This window comes from Apostichopus japonicus, chromosome 9 (assembly GCF_037975245.1).
Source record: "Apostichopus japonicus isolate 1M-3 chromosome 9, ASM3797524v1, whole genome shotgun sequence".
NCBI lineage: Eukaryota > Metazoa > Echinodermata > Holothuroidea > Aspidochirotida > Stichopodidae > Apostichopus > Apostichopus japonicus.
Window position 1 is genome coordinate 25696067 of NC_092569.1, and position 15713 is coordinate 25711779.

Here is a 15713-nt window from a genome sequence, read left to right on the forward strand (position 1 = left end):
AATTATTTTTATCAATGATTTGATTAATGAGAAAGGCCCTTTCTATAATTTTGACCTCTTAAAGTTTCTTCTTTTGAGTGTCACTTTCTTGAATATAACGATATTATTGCTGCAAGAAGATCCTCGTGTAACGATTTTTTTTTAAATACCGATCATATAAGCTTGATAATCCAGTAAATAGTTTTGTTAATGTCACACTTTGTGACCGTATCTTGTGCTGTAAGTCTGTCTATGACAAAATGTTGAACTCGACAGACTTTAAACATAAATCTTATTCAAAATGATGTGAGACCCTGAGTGTTTTAGAGGTGGTTTTAATATAGAATAATTCACAGGATCATCCGTACTAAGAAATACCTTAATATTATATCATAGATAATAGTCTTCGTACTATTTGTGGCTTTGACACGGAAACTACCCAAGATATGTTTTATGATTGTAGTTTTGTTAGAATGATTTGGAAGTATTTACATAGTCGGTTTGAAAACACGGGAATTAAGATATATTTGAAGAATAAGTATGTTGTTCCCTTTGGTGGGGATTTTTCCCACGAGTTAAACTTAATAATAATTTTTAGTAAAGTATCATATTATTCATTCAAAACTGATGAAGAACTACCATCAGTTCGCTCCTTACTAGATTATTTTCAAATAAAATAAAAATGTTAGCAAACTGCTTATCCACTAGAGAGCCTGTTTAAGAGAATGCGTAAAGTAAGTTGGCCTGACGTTTCGATCCTAGCAGGATCTTCTTAGACTTTGATAAATATTACTTTAAAATAAACTATTACATTTGTAAGCAGAAAGTAAATATTTGGAAGAGATATTGGCAGCCGTGGTCTAATCTATTAGGTTTCGAAATATAGTTTTTGGACATTATTATTAACAATAAGAGTATCACAGTAATTTGCACTTTGCCTATGGGGTTGAAAAAAAATGTTCGTGTTAAATAATTTACGTTAATCTTGTATTTGTCTGTATGTATGTCATGAGAAACAAAAATAGCTTAAAAGGTCGAAGTTTAAATTTGGCAAACACTTGCTGAGACTTTAAACCAAGTAACAAATAATAATACAAGTATAGGCTACAACGTAATTTGTAAGATATTTTAATCTACCCCCTTTTTTACAAGAGTCAGGATGTTTTTGAGAGGTAAATTGCTGTTCAAGTGCAAATGACAAAGATGAAAACATATCTGTTAGAAGGAAACTAACAATGGTTCAAAAATCTCAAAGTGTCCCTTCTTGAAATGAAAAACTCCTCAAAGAATCCCTACTTGACATGAGTAGCTTATGCGAATTTTAACCAAGTAAAAAGGGACAGCTTCACTCGCAGTTTGTACGTGATTTAATCTATCCGATTGTTACAAGGGTGAAGGATGATTTTGAGAAATGAATTGCTATTCAAATGTAAATGGGAAGGTGGAAGCATTATGGGTGAGAGTGAGGGGGAAGGTAGGGAGAGTAATAATAACAATGGTTTGAAAACCTCAGTGTCCCTGTCCATAATTGTGAGAAGATTCCTTTCAGAAATACAAAAGTAATCAACATTTAAATACTGTTAGTTTGGGTACGGAATACAAAGGGGACCTTCTTTGTCGGAACAGTTTGAGGTAACTTTGTGGTCTCCCCCCACCCCCTCCCCTCAAATCATGTCTTCATATATTTATAATACGTGCTCTGTCCGTCGTAACAAAACAGGGAGATTTTGAGTTGATATAAGGTTTCTATAAAACTAAGTATTCTATGTTACCGGTATACTCTCCTTTGTAACATGGTGAATAACATGGAACATCAGCTCTTCGGTACACTTAATATAGTCCAATCATGTCATTTGAAAGGATAACTTAATGAAAATATTTAGTCTCAATATGATATATGTCTAAGAGAAAGCAAAAACTATAGTAATATATATATTGTAATGTTCGTATAACTATTTAAAGATTCCAATTCACCTTTAACATACGCTAACTCTGTGGTATGCTCCTTTAAGTCTAAAATTAACGATGACGTCAGCTGCTTGTTAATGTTCACGTGAATCCACTGTTTCATCAGTTTTAATATCTGAACCAAAGCATGTTCTTTCAACTGATAAAAATAACGGATGCCATTGGATGCCATTCAACGCCATATGTCTCTTGATACAATTTATTACGCAGCTGAAACATGCCATTTGAGGTCACGTGTCTCATATTTGAGGTAACGTGTCTCTTATATCCCTGTGTTAGTTAGATATATATTATGAAATCCAGTCATAGTATATTGATGAACCTCGGCTATTTAAAGGTTTGTAGACTCAAACATTAAAGACGTATAGAAATCCAACTTGGACTACCGATAGCAATTGTTTTTAATAGGTCTACAACAAAGGTTAAAACTAGTTTTTGTGCACGCAGAGAAATTGTCAGATGCTAATCTATAGGTCATTATAGATACTAACAACAACCTTGTGTGAATGAATAGTATTGTTGATTTTTAAGAGTTGACATTAAGCGGATCTTGTCTAGTCTAAGTAGACCAGCAACTTTAATCAATAAGCCTCTTATAACTCAATAACTAAATTTGCTATAGACTTACGACATGCACTTATAACAGGGCTCTTTACTAAACGGTCTAGACTACAACCATTTTAAAAAATCATTCAATCGGGAATCTAGGTATCATGCGCCTATTATACATGTCCCATTGACTTACACACTCAAATCACAAAAGTAATGTGGAATGTAACTGTAGATATATATATATATATATATATATATATATACTTCTAGGAGTGTTAGATCAGTGGTTAATGCGGGGTCTTCCAATCATACGGTCCCCAGTTCGAGTCTCTCCAAGATTAATGTATGTCGCCCAGTTACAGAGTTGTTGACAAATGACAATTTATAATCATGGACGTTAAATATGAATCTAAGAGACTGACTTCGGTTAGTTTGCGGCTCTGCTAAGGCAATGAGGCTTCTTCGCGAGTTCCTTCTTGCAGGAGGATCTAAAGTACATAACAGAATAATAGTTGATTCATGAAAACGTTTGAATGACGTATCACATTTGATACGCTCATCTTGGTAGACTTCAATTTACCACTTCATGATGTAGTACTTATATAAACACATACCACCTCACAATAAACTTAAAATAAAGAGAATATGCATGTGACTAGACGAAAAGATCATTATACGAACTGAAATTAATAACTTTTCTTCTCAACTGTGAACTCACTGTCGGCTGATACATTCAGATTTGTAATGTTGTTTTAACTCATCTAAACCATAAGATTACTAATAAGAAAACGAATAGAAGAGACAGATGTAATGCCTTCCATATGTAATTGTTAATAACTATTAAAGTTTTTTCTTACGTTGAAATGTGTTGATGGAAAGAGATGTTATTCAAAATAGCTTTTTAAATGGATGTGTTCCCGGAGATTAAGCATAAGTTAACAGGGGCGTATCCAGGATTTTCCAATGGGGGGGGGGGGGGTCAGGCACGAATGATCGCCGTCCTGGGGGATGGGTCTAAGGGGTGAGGTGGACAATTTTTGCTTTCGAAGAAGGGCTGAAATGCAAAATGGTGCCATATGCAGGGGCGGCGATCCGTAATTCCGAGTGGGGGTGATATGACCTTGTGGACTATCTAAGCGTAGCGCCACCATGAGTTGGCGCGAAGCGTACAAGAAAATTTTGGGATTAACAAACCCTCTAGATGGCCGGAAACGGCACTTCCCGAGGTTTCCAAGCGGCATATACCCAACTTTAAAATAGGGATGTCATGTCCGAAATATCTCATAATCAGGATCCCAAATAATTTTTTTTTAAATTTCGGGTGTTATTTTGGGAAAATTGCCCCTGTCAATCTTGTTTCAGGAGGAACGTTGTCGTTAGAATGTTCGAGAGCTCTTTTATATTATTCGATGAAGAAAATGGCCTCATGCAGGCTATTATAGGCCTATACACATGCAATACACAATTACACATAGTTACATTCCTAGGTACCGATTGCTAGGGCATCCAGGTGAAACGTGTATTAAGCATTACCCTGGAGATTCTCAGCTGTTCGAGGGAACATGTACGTGTGTATAGGCCTACTATAGGGCCTATATGAATACTATGAGGGTGCATATATGTACTATATCAATACCGTGGGCGCAATAATACATTTTGTTGTTATAGGGCCAATGAAGCCTACAGTCAACTATTCTTGCTTTATAAAGACGCTATATTTGAAAAGATCGCACTGCGTTTATAGTAGGCGAGAAATGAAGCTAAAAAAGAGCCGTACATTAACGATGATGCATAAATGTAGGCATGAAAATATTCTTATCCCTGTCATTTGGTGGGGAGATATGGTGTATTACATCCCCTCCACCCATTTTCAGAGGGATATATCCCCCTTCCCCCCCCCCCCCAGGTTCGCCGCCCATGGCCATATGTGATCCATTTTTCGACCTTAATAATAAGCAACATTTCCAGTAAATATGGACACAAAATGCACAATTTAGTATGGCTGGCATGTCACTTAGTGTTTATAGTGATAATACAAACACAATTACCATCTATGTTTCTAAAACTATTATGCCGCCGAACTTCGCCAGAACCTTTTTTTGGCAAACAAAAAATAAAGCATACGGGAGGGGGGGGGGGGGGTTGAGCGATCACCGACATCTCGCTTAAAGGTCGTCATCAATTTTTTTTTTTTTTTTTGCTAAACTTTTTTTTTTTGGTGACGGCCAATAGGGGGGGCACGCGCCTGTTGCGCCCCCCCCCCTGGATACGCCCCTGAGTTAAGATCATTAATTACAGAGGCTTTGTTTCTATGTCTAGCAGCCTTAGCCGTCATTCCATCATCTCAGTAGCAATAGTACACACAATTCGACAGAGACATCAACTAACAACATGATCCCTAATACATATCGAAGCTTACAACTCCTATATATAACATCCGTGCTATGTAGGTTGTCTTTTATTTCATTTCGTTTGTTTGTTTTTCACAACATGCATTTAAACGTTTACAAATAACAAATAACATCAAGTAGTAGTGAATAATACATGAAGTGAAGGAAGCGGAACAAAAAACCCTTGCGGGCTTGACGGGGTGCTTCGCTCCCTAAAATACAGAGAAAGAGACCAATCAAGGTACAACAAAGCAAAAAACACAATTTCATACAATAGAACAATAAGACCATAACAAAACAATAACACCCCCCCCCCTCCCCTCCGAAAAAAAAACAATCCCAGTGCATCTGAACACCTGAGTTTGTCCATACAACAAATTGGAGTCATTCAATCACTTGCCAAGAGTTAGTATTTGTTTAAATAATAATTACTTAAGTTATACCGAAGATTATAAGCTAGGCCTGTCACTTATTGCCTTTGGTAATGAGTTCCAAAGATTGGTTGCACGATAACGAAGACTTGAGAAATACGAACCAATTTGGCAAAGAGTGCGACAGTCGGAAATTCCGACTGTCGCACTCCAAGTTTCCAACTATCGTCAGTTTTACCAAGTTTTTTGGGGTGAGACCCCCCCACCACCCCCTCTAGCGACGTCCTTGCCACCCCCCCCCCCCTCCGAGATACAAGTGCCCACCTTCAACCAAATTACTCGGAGTAACATTGCGATTGATCAAACTAAAACACTCTGACATTTCATGAAATGAATATTTCTTAGCAAGCCTCAACTATGGTCGGTTCGCAATGTTTCGTCGCCAAGACACGTGTGATATGAATAAGCATAATAAATTCCAAAAGGGAGGTAAGTAGTCTGTGCTGCCATCTGTCCTCAATCTCCGCCGTAAGACCAAGAAGTTTTCGATGTGATCGTGAAGTTTCCGTCATTGCTCTATACTGCACAACACACGAAGTTACTTGGCTACATCTGCTAAGTGGAAGGGTTTGTCAAAGGCATAAACCTGACCTTAAAGTCAGGAGCAAAAATGGCTGCTCCGTTATATACTCCTTCTACCGAAATACTATCGGGGCTTACACCCTCGGGAGGCTGCAGATCAAACTTTTGGAGCAGTGTTGCTACAAAAAGGAAAAGCTCTCTCTGTGCCAACACTTCACCTGGGCAGATCCGTTTGCCTGAAAATATAGAAAGAAACATCAAAATTCGATGATACCGCAACATTTTACAATTAGCATATCATTCGAAAGTAACGTACATAGTTTCGAGAGTTTTTGGCCGAAAAGAATTATCAAAGAAATAGTCAAAACAACGAATACAGGAGAGACACGTTTATGGCAAGCCATATGGGACAAACACCGGCTAGATATCCTCGTATTAATACAAATATATACGTGTATTAATTCGAATAAATACGCGTTTTATATCAGACGATAACTGGCATGTCTTAAAGCTTTCACTGGCATTGTAGTCTCGCCAGTGCAACAAATGAGAGATTGCAAAGTTAGTTTACTGACGAAGGCCTACACCCAGGCCAAACGTACCTGGTCGAGACAACATCATGATTTAATACGTGTTTATATTCGAATTAATACGCGGATATATTTATTCCTTTTGATTGGCTACTAATATATATACACGTATATATTCGAATTAAAACGCCGATATATATGTTCAAATTGATACGCGGATATATAATGTGATGTTTGTCCCACAAAGCTTGCCATACACGTTTAGGTGGGAAGAATTAGAGGGGGCGGAGAACTTGAAGGTCACCAGGAAGTTTCCTTCTTTTAATGCTCTCCATCATCCAAAATCCTGTTCTTTATTGAATATGCCCCAACCAATCCTTACCTGTTCCAAACGGCACAACGAAACGACTCTTTGTGAATGCTCCCTCGTCATCGATAAACCTCTCTGGGTTGAAGACAAATGGATCTTTGAAATTAGCTTCGTCGTGGTGGATCGCCCATTGGTTTTGAACGACGTGAGTTCCCTTAGGGATGAAGTAACCATCGTACTCTGTATCTTGTGACACCAAATGGTATGAACCTACCGGAAAGAAATATGATACCGATATGGGGTTTTTGTTTCCATTGGTGGTGTGCGTTTCAGTTACCGAATGGGTCAACACGTCTGTTATATTCCCTGCGAAAACATGACAATGAATGAAGTATCAACGTAACAAACACGTATCGTCGTCCTCGTCGTCCTCGTCGTCCTCGTCGTTCTCGTCGTCCTCGCCGTCCTCGTCGTCCTCGTCGTTGTCCTCGTCGTCCTCCTCGTCGTCCTCCTCGTCGTCCTCGTCGTCCTCGTCTTCGTCGTCCTCGTCGTCGTCCTCGTCCTCGTCCTCGTCGTCGTCGTCCTCGTCCTCGTCCTCATCATCATTGTTTATATAAATGTATTTATACGGTGTCAGTAGTAATACATGGCAGATACAACAACAAGCAAAATAACCTTGTTCCCAATCAAATCTTCCAACGCTATATGGAAAAGTAACTCGAGTCTTTCTTGCCTTCCTAAAAGAACCAGTCCATTTGGTAAAGAGTATATCTGAACTTCGTGATGAAGATGTGAAAGATAGTTGAAAGAAGATTTACCATGTGGTGATGCGCTAACAAAACGGTGGGTTTCCTGTATAAACGCATTAACGTAGCTCATTTGATCTCTATCGGTTAAAGTTGGTGATCTCTCACGACCAGTGATTGCATGAACTTCCTCTCTCGCCTTCTTCTGAACGTCCTGGTACTTTAATAGAAGCAAAATTAACCACGTGAGTTGTGTAGCTGTACTGTCAAGACCACCCAGGAAGAGGTTTGCTACTACACCTGTCGAGAGACGATAAAGAATAAGTTTGTTAACATTGTAGCTGTGATGTCAAGAATCGCACAGAAATAGGGTTGATATCACACCTGTCAAGATATGATTAAGTCTGTCAACATGGTAGTTGTATGTACAAGACCGCGAAGGAGAGGTTTGACATCACACCTGTCAAGGTAAGGTAAAGGGATAATTCTGGTTACATTGTGTCGTTTTTTCAAGAGCGCGAGGACAAGGTTTGACATCACAACTGTCATTCGAAGAAAGAAGTTAGACCTGCTTCATGGTTGCGATAATACGCCGTCGATGTATAATATGGTAGTTATAATATCGGCCTGCAGTAAATATTGAGATATGCTATATAAGCTTGATTTAGTCATCAGAAAATTGGAAGTTGATTTTCATAAGTATGTCAATGCTGTATGCTGAACTTAAGGTCATAATGAAGCCCATTAACATTAAAAGACTCGTCACTTTGGATGGTATATTTTAGAACAATGCCTTACGGTTGATTGCGGTCCGTGGATATTGGCAACAATCGACAATACCCGCTATTTCCGAAATTCAAAAATGTAAATTACATTTGATTTTATTCTTTACATGCCTACCATTCCCTAAACTATTCCGTCTCAATCCATCTCTTCATTCTACAGCGGTTAAGACATGCCACACTTACTGATCTCAAGCTCACCTCATTTGACTAACAATACACAACATTCCTTCTCCATTCATCTACACCCCAACCATGCACAGTATTGTTTTGTTTTTCCTTCTATTTCTAGGTGGTCAGGACAAATTCAGCAAGATTTTGTTTTTATTAAGTGTGGACTCGCCCTCCTGATGGAATGAGGAGCTTTATTCTATGGTATAATTTTGATGTAATTTGAATTTGAGTTGCCCTATTGATTTTTTTTTTATCAATTTCGTTAAATGCTATGCTCATACTTATTTCTATTTGGTTTTTGAAAAGTGATATTGGAAAACTTAAATCCTCTGCTGTGTTTGGAAATGACGAAGATGAAAGAACGCTCCTCCGCGGATCATACTTGCAAGTTATACGCCTAGCCTAGGCCTATGCCTAACTTAGGCTTACTATAGAAGGCAGCTGGCTATGTAAATGTAGTAAAACAGATCGCCTGCAGAAGGCCGGTACTCATTGCCTCTTGGAATTTGTGGAAAATCTTTGGCCCTGGTATATATCGTGCACTCAGAGTTACACACAAGCCGGAGAAACTGAATGTTTTACACCTACAATTACGTAGCAGACGACACTTGTTTACTTTTGCAAACGATGAAAAAGTACAAAAAAGAAAACCGTAAGCATATTGGGTACGTATCATTCTGCTCAGGGATTCAGTACCCCTTGTAACACGGTCATGCATATGAAGGAAGAAAAACAAAAACTCCTCATTAATTAAATTAAAATATAACTATGTAAGCTTGTGTTCTCATATTTGATATATAGTTTGTGGGATAGATAGTGAGCAGAAATCTACGGGTTTCGCCCGTTGTACGATTTCCTCATGCATCATCGTATATATGTTTAATTTACACATCCGCGGAGGCAATGAGCAGATGTCTGTGTATTTTCGTAGCGCTGTAGCGATACCTGCGCTGCCCGAGCCCTGCGGATTAACCGACACCTGCACTGCTTCAGCCTGAAGTATTCAACCCACGTGCAGTATCCGACCCCTGCGCTTCTCGATAGTTGGGATGCTACATTCATGAATAGTGCCCGATCCTATTGCGCGGCTATGTGTTACATGTATCTATGTACAGTATAAAGTGTAAAGAACGATATGAGAATTATATACCTATTAACCTTACACCGACGATGTCTGCTGTCCGGTTTTGAGTATTATTTTGTATCCCCCCCCACTTACCTTCCCGCCCCTTCGGTTGGTTCCGGGACTGATTTCCCCACCCCAGGACGTTGGCAGCGTTACAATAGATATGTATGCTGCCAGATTAAAAGATATCGGTTACGTGTCGCTTGACCTGTAAAGATTGTAAGAAGAGCTATACACTAACCTTTCAAAGAATTGACAGTCATGTAGGTCTGCTCTCCTTTAGATTTCTTTCCATCTGCAGTAGATAGAAAAATGTCCGCAAAATGGCGATGCGCCTGTTCTTCGTCTGGGTTTAACGTTGAATTATTGTTCATCAAGTGATTGGATATTTCAACGTCACTAAACCCACTCAACTTCTCAAAGGCTAACTGAACCATGCGAATGCTCTTCATCGGAATAAAGTTGAAGCGGCCAAGATAGTGAACAAATGTTGGTATAAGAAAATAAGAACTTGGATTAATAACTTGTGGTGCCGTGTGCGCCGCTTCAATTAGTTCCGCCAAACCGTTATCGTCGTACGCCCATCGTTTTCTGAACAGCACACTGAAGATTATGTTCCCCATGCAGTGATGGATGTCATTTGTAGGATTAAATGGCTTTGTGCCGTACCTAGAACAAGCAAACGAAAACAAGCAAAATATCAATGAGCTATTTATCGAAATTTGAGGTTTTGACGTATGCCTATACATCGAAACCTCAGGGTGAGGGGGAGGGGGAAAACATTCGTGTCATAGTAAGAGTTTAGACGAAAACGTAATATCATGTTTTACGGATCCATAAGCCTCGGTAAACGTACAACCAAGTGAACCGACGGCGCAGTGTTGTAAGCAAACATAGTAAACACTTTGTGCGTCGTCAGTGCGGAATTACACTGCGTGTGTGTGCATTTGCACATATATATATATATCAGAGATATGTTACAGCGCTAAACAGTCTCTTTGACACATGCCATGCAGAGTGAAAGTTAACAACCTCCAGGGCCTGCAGAGGTCAAACTACCGGGCAATCGAAAATATGGGATTAAGAACAGTGTTCATAATATACATTTAAGAAAGAGTGGAAGAGATATAGCTCTCGATGTAACTGGCCAACGCAGACATCCAAGGTAATCCCGAAACACCGTTTCATATGGTAGTTATGTACAGTATATGTGGTATTTTGTGATACAAATGGAAACTCTGAATTTATTAAATCGAACACTTTTGCATACGTAAGGTCATACTGCCCCATGTGCTACCTTAATTATTTCGGACAAACATAAGAGACTTTAGCGTGCATGGGTGGATCCAGCATTTTTAAACACAGAGATGGCGTGCGGCCCCAGGGTCCACGTAGAAGGTCTGGGATGCCCAATAGAAGTTAAAGTGTAGACGTAAATGTTGGATTCTGAAGCACATATTCAGGATATAAATTAGGTCCTTACTCAGGTAAAAACGCAAGATTACGCTAATATTTATAGTTTAAAGTTTCATGCGTACGGAAAAGGCGCGGTGCACCCCATTCTCCCACCCCCTCCGCCCACCTCACCTGGGTCCGTGTCTAGCGTGCACCCAAGGTAAAATTTACAATAATGAACATTGATAATCGATGCGGTAATTAATAGTTATTTATAGATATAGTTAATTATGATGCATATTATGCGTACATTATTTTGAGAATAGGAATAACACTCTTATACTTACGAATCCGCCACGTGTTTGAATAACTGAGTTGCTTCGTCACTGAGTAATTCTTGAAAGCTTCGATCGCCGAGTTCTCTCTTGTTTAGAACTTTTACGGTGAACCTTCGTAGCTCATCCCATTTGTCAGTTAAATGCAGTTCGGCGAATCCTACAATGTAACAGATATTTAATCACTATTTAAGAACGGTATCACCCTCTTTCAGGGGCGGCCGCATATCGGGGGTGCGTCACCGCCCCACCCCCTCCCACAACCACCACCGCCATTATGCCGCATTTGCTACCGTCGGTATAGTAGATGAGGTATTTACGGCAAGAATTGAGGGCGCCGACGACAATGGATCTAAGTCAATATTGTTGATAAGCTTCCCTTTATGTTATTATGCAAACTAAGTGTTCAGTAGCACGCGTGGCTGGCAGGCTGTCGAAGTCACGGTGGGCGTCATTGCCAGGCGTACCCGCCCGGCGGTCGAAATTTTGCGTATGGGAGGGACTCGGAGCTGAAAGTCTGTGCCGCCCGGCACGATTTTCGTCAGAAGCAATAATGACATTCCTTATTTGACGTTGAGAAAATAACAGTCCCACACACACACACACTTCTATTAATACAAATATCATTGTACTGGGCGTTTTAATTTAGCTATTTAATTCAGTAAAAAAATCGTCCAAACCTAAACAAAATACCCCTTTCAATCAATCATAGTGTATCCCTAATGCAATTTCCGTATACAGAAGGGAGGCAAAACATATTGGTATATTCCAACAGTAGGGGTGAAGACATAAGTTTGATACTATCGGCACTATGGCAAAGGTGAATTCTGGTCAGCCAACCGCGGGCGCCACAAAACATTATTTTACGTGTGCACACGTGCAGTACAGCCATACTACAGTACTTTACATACAGACTACTAGTATAGGCTAGGCAAGCTGTTCAAAACTGTTCGTTAGACAAGTCAATATTTGATTCTGAAAAAAACGTTAGTCTTAATAGTTGTAGGCTACATGTGCATGAAGAAAACATTTTGTCTGAAGCATTTTTTCACATAATCCAATGTTTCCAATACAGAAATGAAAACAATTGTTACAATATTCCAAAACTTTTGACGCTGTATATCTAGGCCCTTGATAACCAACATTGGTTTTGTGTAGGTCTAGGTATTTCTATATTAACATAGCGGTGATTTAATTTCTCCTCCGCAGTTTGCTTAGGCAGCGATGTCTCTGGCAGCAGTCTCTCCCAAGCCCACAACACCTACCCCCACAACACTGCGTATTATATAGCTGTATGCAGGCGCGTATCCAGGGGGGCGTTGGGGCCGCGCGCCCCCCGGGTAAGGAAAAGAGGAGAGAAAAAACAAAGGGAAAAAGAGGGGGAAAAGAAAAGGAGGAAAGAGAGAAAAGGAGAAAAAGAGGGAATAGAAGATAAACACCAAGACCTCGGGAAGAGAAAGAGGAACAGTCATAATTACAGCGCTAATCCCTATTATATACACAGGGTAGCCAGTGACAGATCGAGGATTACGGATGGGACGTGCGCCTCACCCTACCCCTTACACCGACAACTCCATTTTTGACGTTCCATTTTTTCAACTTACAAGGCCTGGGAAGTGTCATTTCCAGCGATCTGGGAGGCATTTTCGGCCAAAATTTTCTTGTACGCTTCGCGCCAACTCATGGTGGCGCTACGCTTAGATAGTTTGCCTACAGGCTTCGCTGCTCCCTTGGCAAAGTACTCGCTACACGCCTGTTCGAATTTGTAAAGCAAAGAGCAGATATCAGTGAGCATATCAGTGAGCATGAAAATGCATGTTTCAGGGTGAACAGCCTCAAACTGTCTATGTGTGTAGTCAAAGGCGTAGTGAGCCAAATTGGATTTGGGGGGCTGTAACGACTTGCCCGAAAAAATATAACCAATTTTTTTCGCGCGCGTTCAACATGTTAATGTCAATATCATATAAGCATGCATCGGTCGTTACATCGCATGGCATCGTGTGCCGTACGGTCCGTGAAAGTTGCGCAGTATATGGCCGGATGCTAATGTAAACAGCAAAATGTCTTTGTAGATGGAGAAAAAGGATACAGGTCCAATTACGTCAAAACTCTATTTTACAGTAGTAATGGCGAATTAGTCGGCCAAGCTTACAACTTTATTTTAATTACCAAGGAGATAATTTTTAAACTATTCATTTCCTTAAAGCTACATCACTGCTATTTATTTTTCTTTCAGTAGGTGCCCGAAAAATATTGCCCGAATTTTCAGGTGGAAAAAATGGTTGGGGGGGGGCTGCAGCCCCAGCCTCCTACGCCTATGTGTGTAGTGGAGTCGGTTTCGAAATATCTGATATCGGAAATATCTGGTATTTTTCATTTCCTTCAACGAAGTTATATAATAGCCGTAATATGAACGAACAATTAAACAAACAAAAAGGATATTTTCAAGATGTAGAGGCAACAAGGAACCCGCCACCCCCCCCCCCTTCTCCCCTTCTCCCCTCCCTGTTCTACTTGAAAACGTTATAATCTTGCGTAACACTCACCTAATGGTAAGTCGATGTTTTCTGGTAAATTCAAGAATTTGTTGTTAAAAATTGCTCCTCTTCTACGGAAAATATCATCAAGAATATCAAGGTTAGAGACTATAATTAGATCGGTCGTTCCCAATCGACAGCAACATATATCGCCGTATTGCTTGGACAGTTCCGTGAAATACTTGTAGCATTTCTTTGGTAGATACGGTAAGACGCCAAGCAATGGCCATCCTTTCGGTCCTGGCAGAGTACAACGTCGACGAATGCTTCTTATGAATAACCAAACTATTACAACAACAAGGAACACTGTGATGAAAGAGCCAAACGCTTCCATTTCTAGGAGAAATAATAACAAACACCAAAATATTAGATATATAGAACCAATAAGGCAAATGTAAAAGCCAAAATCAACAATATGTAAAACACACCCGTACTAAAACGCATATAGTCCAAAACAATTTCAGAAGTATGTAAATAGTAAAATATATTAAATCATAGTCTATGTTTAAATAAGTATGAGAAAAGACAATTATTGTAAAAGCCTAAAACAGATAGTAATAAATACCCAGTACTAAACGATAAAACATAGAACCCTAAACGTAGTAAATAAATACCAAAATAATATAATTTAAAAAAATGTTAAGAATTAAGGAAGTAGTTCTAAACGTAGTATCTATGCATAATAAAAGTTAAACCACAGTCTATTACCCAGTAAAAGCGAGTCTAAAATAATGTGTTTTCAAACCAGATAGACAGACAGAAAAAATAGCGAGAACAAGCTTGAAGTAAGAATTAAGGAATAGTACATACAATAAAAATACGTTTAGTACACAACGGGTGAACACAACAAAGTAAAATGGGGGGGGGGGGGGCACCGTTGGGCACGTATGCAGCGAACTGCAAGTTCAATGACATGAAAAGTGAATTGTTGTAGAGAAGATCGCCTCCCCCCCCCACATCCGCCTCCACCACACCCAACAACTAAAAATAAGAACTCACCCGTAACGTGACCCGGCCGGAAGAAATAATACCAAATTACACCATTCTGTCATGTTTTGACTCAAACCTCAACCACTCTACATGATTTTTCGTGTTCAAGTTCTTTCTTTCTTTGGATCGCGTTTTTAACTTCAATCGACCAAACAGTATTCGTTAGAGCATTCCAAAGTAACAGGGCAGTATCTTTTCCCACTCACCCCCTCCCCACCCACCTCCTCCCACCACCACCCATCCTCAACTCAGTCACCACACAGCAATCACTCTTTTGCATGTAAATATTTTGAACATGTTCATACCGCCCACACTCTAAACGAAAATCATAACTTTATGAAACGTTATCATAACTGTTACCACTATAACTAGCAGGAATAATTTAATAATATAAACAGGGATAATTTATGAACTGTTATTTTTTAAAGCCAAGTTATGAAATACAAAATAAATAAATAAAGTAACGAGAAAACCTACGCCAAAATCGAAGAGCTTCCACACAAGAAATTTACATAGGCTAAACTGCATACTTACTTTTTAAACAAGGCAACACACGATGAAATGCAAAACCGTTCGACCACCTTCTCACGAATAACCTTTTGTCAATATAAAATGAAACTGTTAGCAAAACTGCTTATGAAGCCAACAGAAGACAGTGTACAATTTTAATTATCAGTGTTATGTAGCCCACTTATTCATCTGCCATATTACGTAACATACGTTATCATTTCTCCGGGTCTTCCAATTGTTACGATCCCAGATGCGCTCACGCATTCTACATAACTGGAACTCGCCAACAAAGTGTTTCTGCATACTCATGAATATTCATAGCTTATCGGAGCATTCCTTTACACTCCGGGTATATAAGCCGCAGACGCCCTTGATAGGACGCCCTCTCCATTTTCTCCGTTCGTTCCGAGGTTGTCTCCACACCTCTGATTGTTTT

The 15713-nt window shown here is 39.5% G+C and overlaps 1 protein-coding gene across 3 annotated transcripts; it reads right to left on the reverse strand.

Annotated features, from left to right (window-relative positions):
• Positions 1-4950: 4950 nt before the first annotated feature.
• Positions 4951-15455, reverse strand: LOC139974454 (cytochrome P450 2F2-like). Of its 3 annotated transcripts, none has more exons than XM_071981620.1 (7): positions 15302-15455; positions 13787-14113; positions 11253-11400; positions 9752-10179; positions 7501-7728; positions 6755-6952; positions 4951-6078 (listed from the first exon to the last, which is right to left on the reverse strand). In XM_071981620.1, the coding sequence occupies exons 2-7, from the start codon at positions 14109-14111 to the stop codon at positions 5876-5878; spliced, it is 1530 nt and encodes a 509-aa protein (XP_071837721.1). In that variant the 5' UTR covers positions 14112-14113; positions 15302-15455; the 3' UTR covers positions 4951-5875. The 3 variants fall into 3 exon arrangements, with proteins under 3 accessions (XP_071837721.1, XP_071837723.1, XP_071837722.1); XM_071981622.1 differs by lacking the exon at positions 15302-15455 and adding an exon at positions 15245-15278; XM_071981621.1 differs by lacking the exon at positions 15302-15455 and adding an exon at positions 14777-14932.
• Positions 15456-15713: the final 258 nt, after the last annotated feature.

What these genes read in the sequence shown, in the direction of transcription:
- LOC139974454 (XM_071981620.1), bottom strand. Translation starts at nt 14,111, where the DNA reads ATGGAAGCGTTTGGCTCTTTCATCACAGTGTTCCTTGTTGTTGTAATA. An exon ending in GACTGTCAATTCTTTGAAAG is followed by an intron (nt 7,729 to 9,751) that starts GTTAGTGTATAG and finishes GTCTCTCGACAG; the next exon opens with GTGTAGTAGCAAACCTCTTC. An exon ending in TGTTAGCGCATCACCACATG is followed by an intron (nt 6,953 to 7,500) that starts GTAAATCTTCTT and finishes TCTTTCCGGTAG; the next exon opens with GTTCATACCATTTGGTGTCA.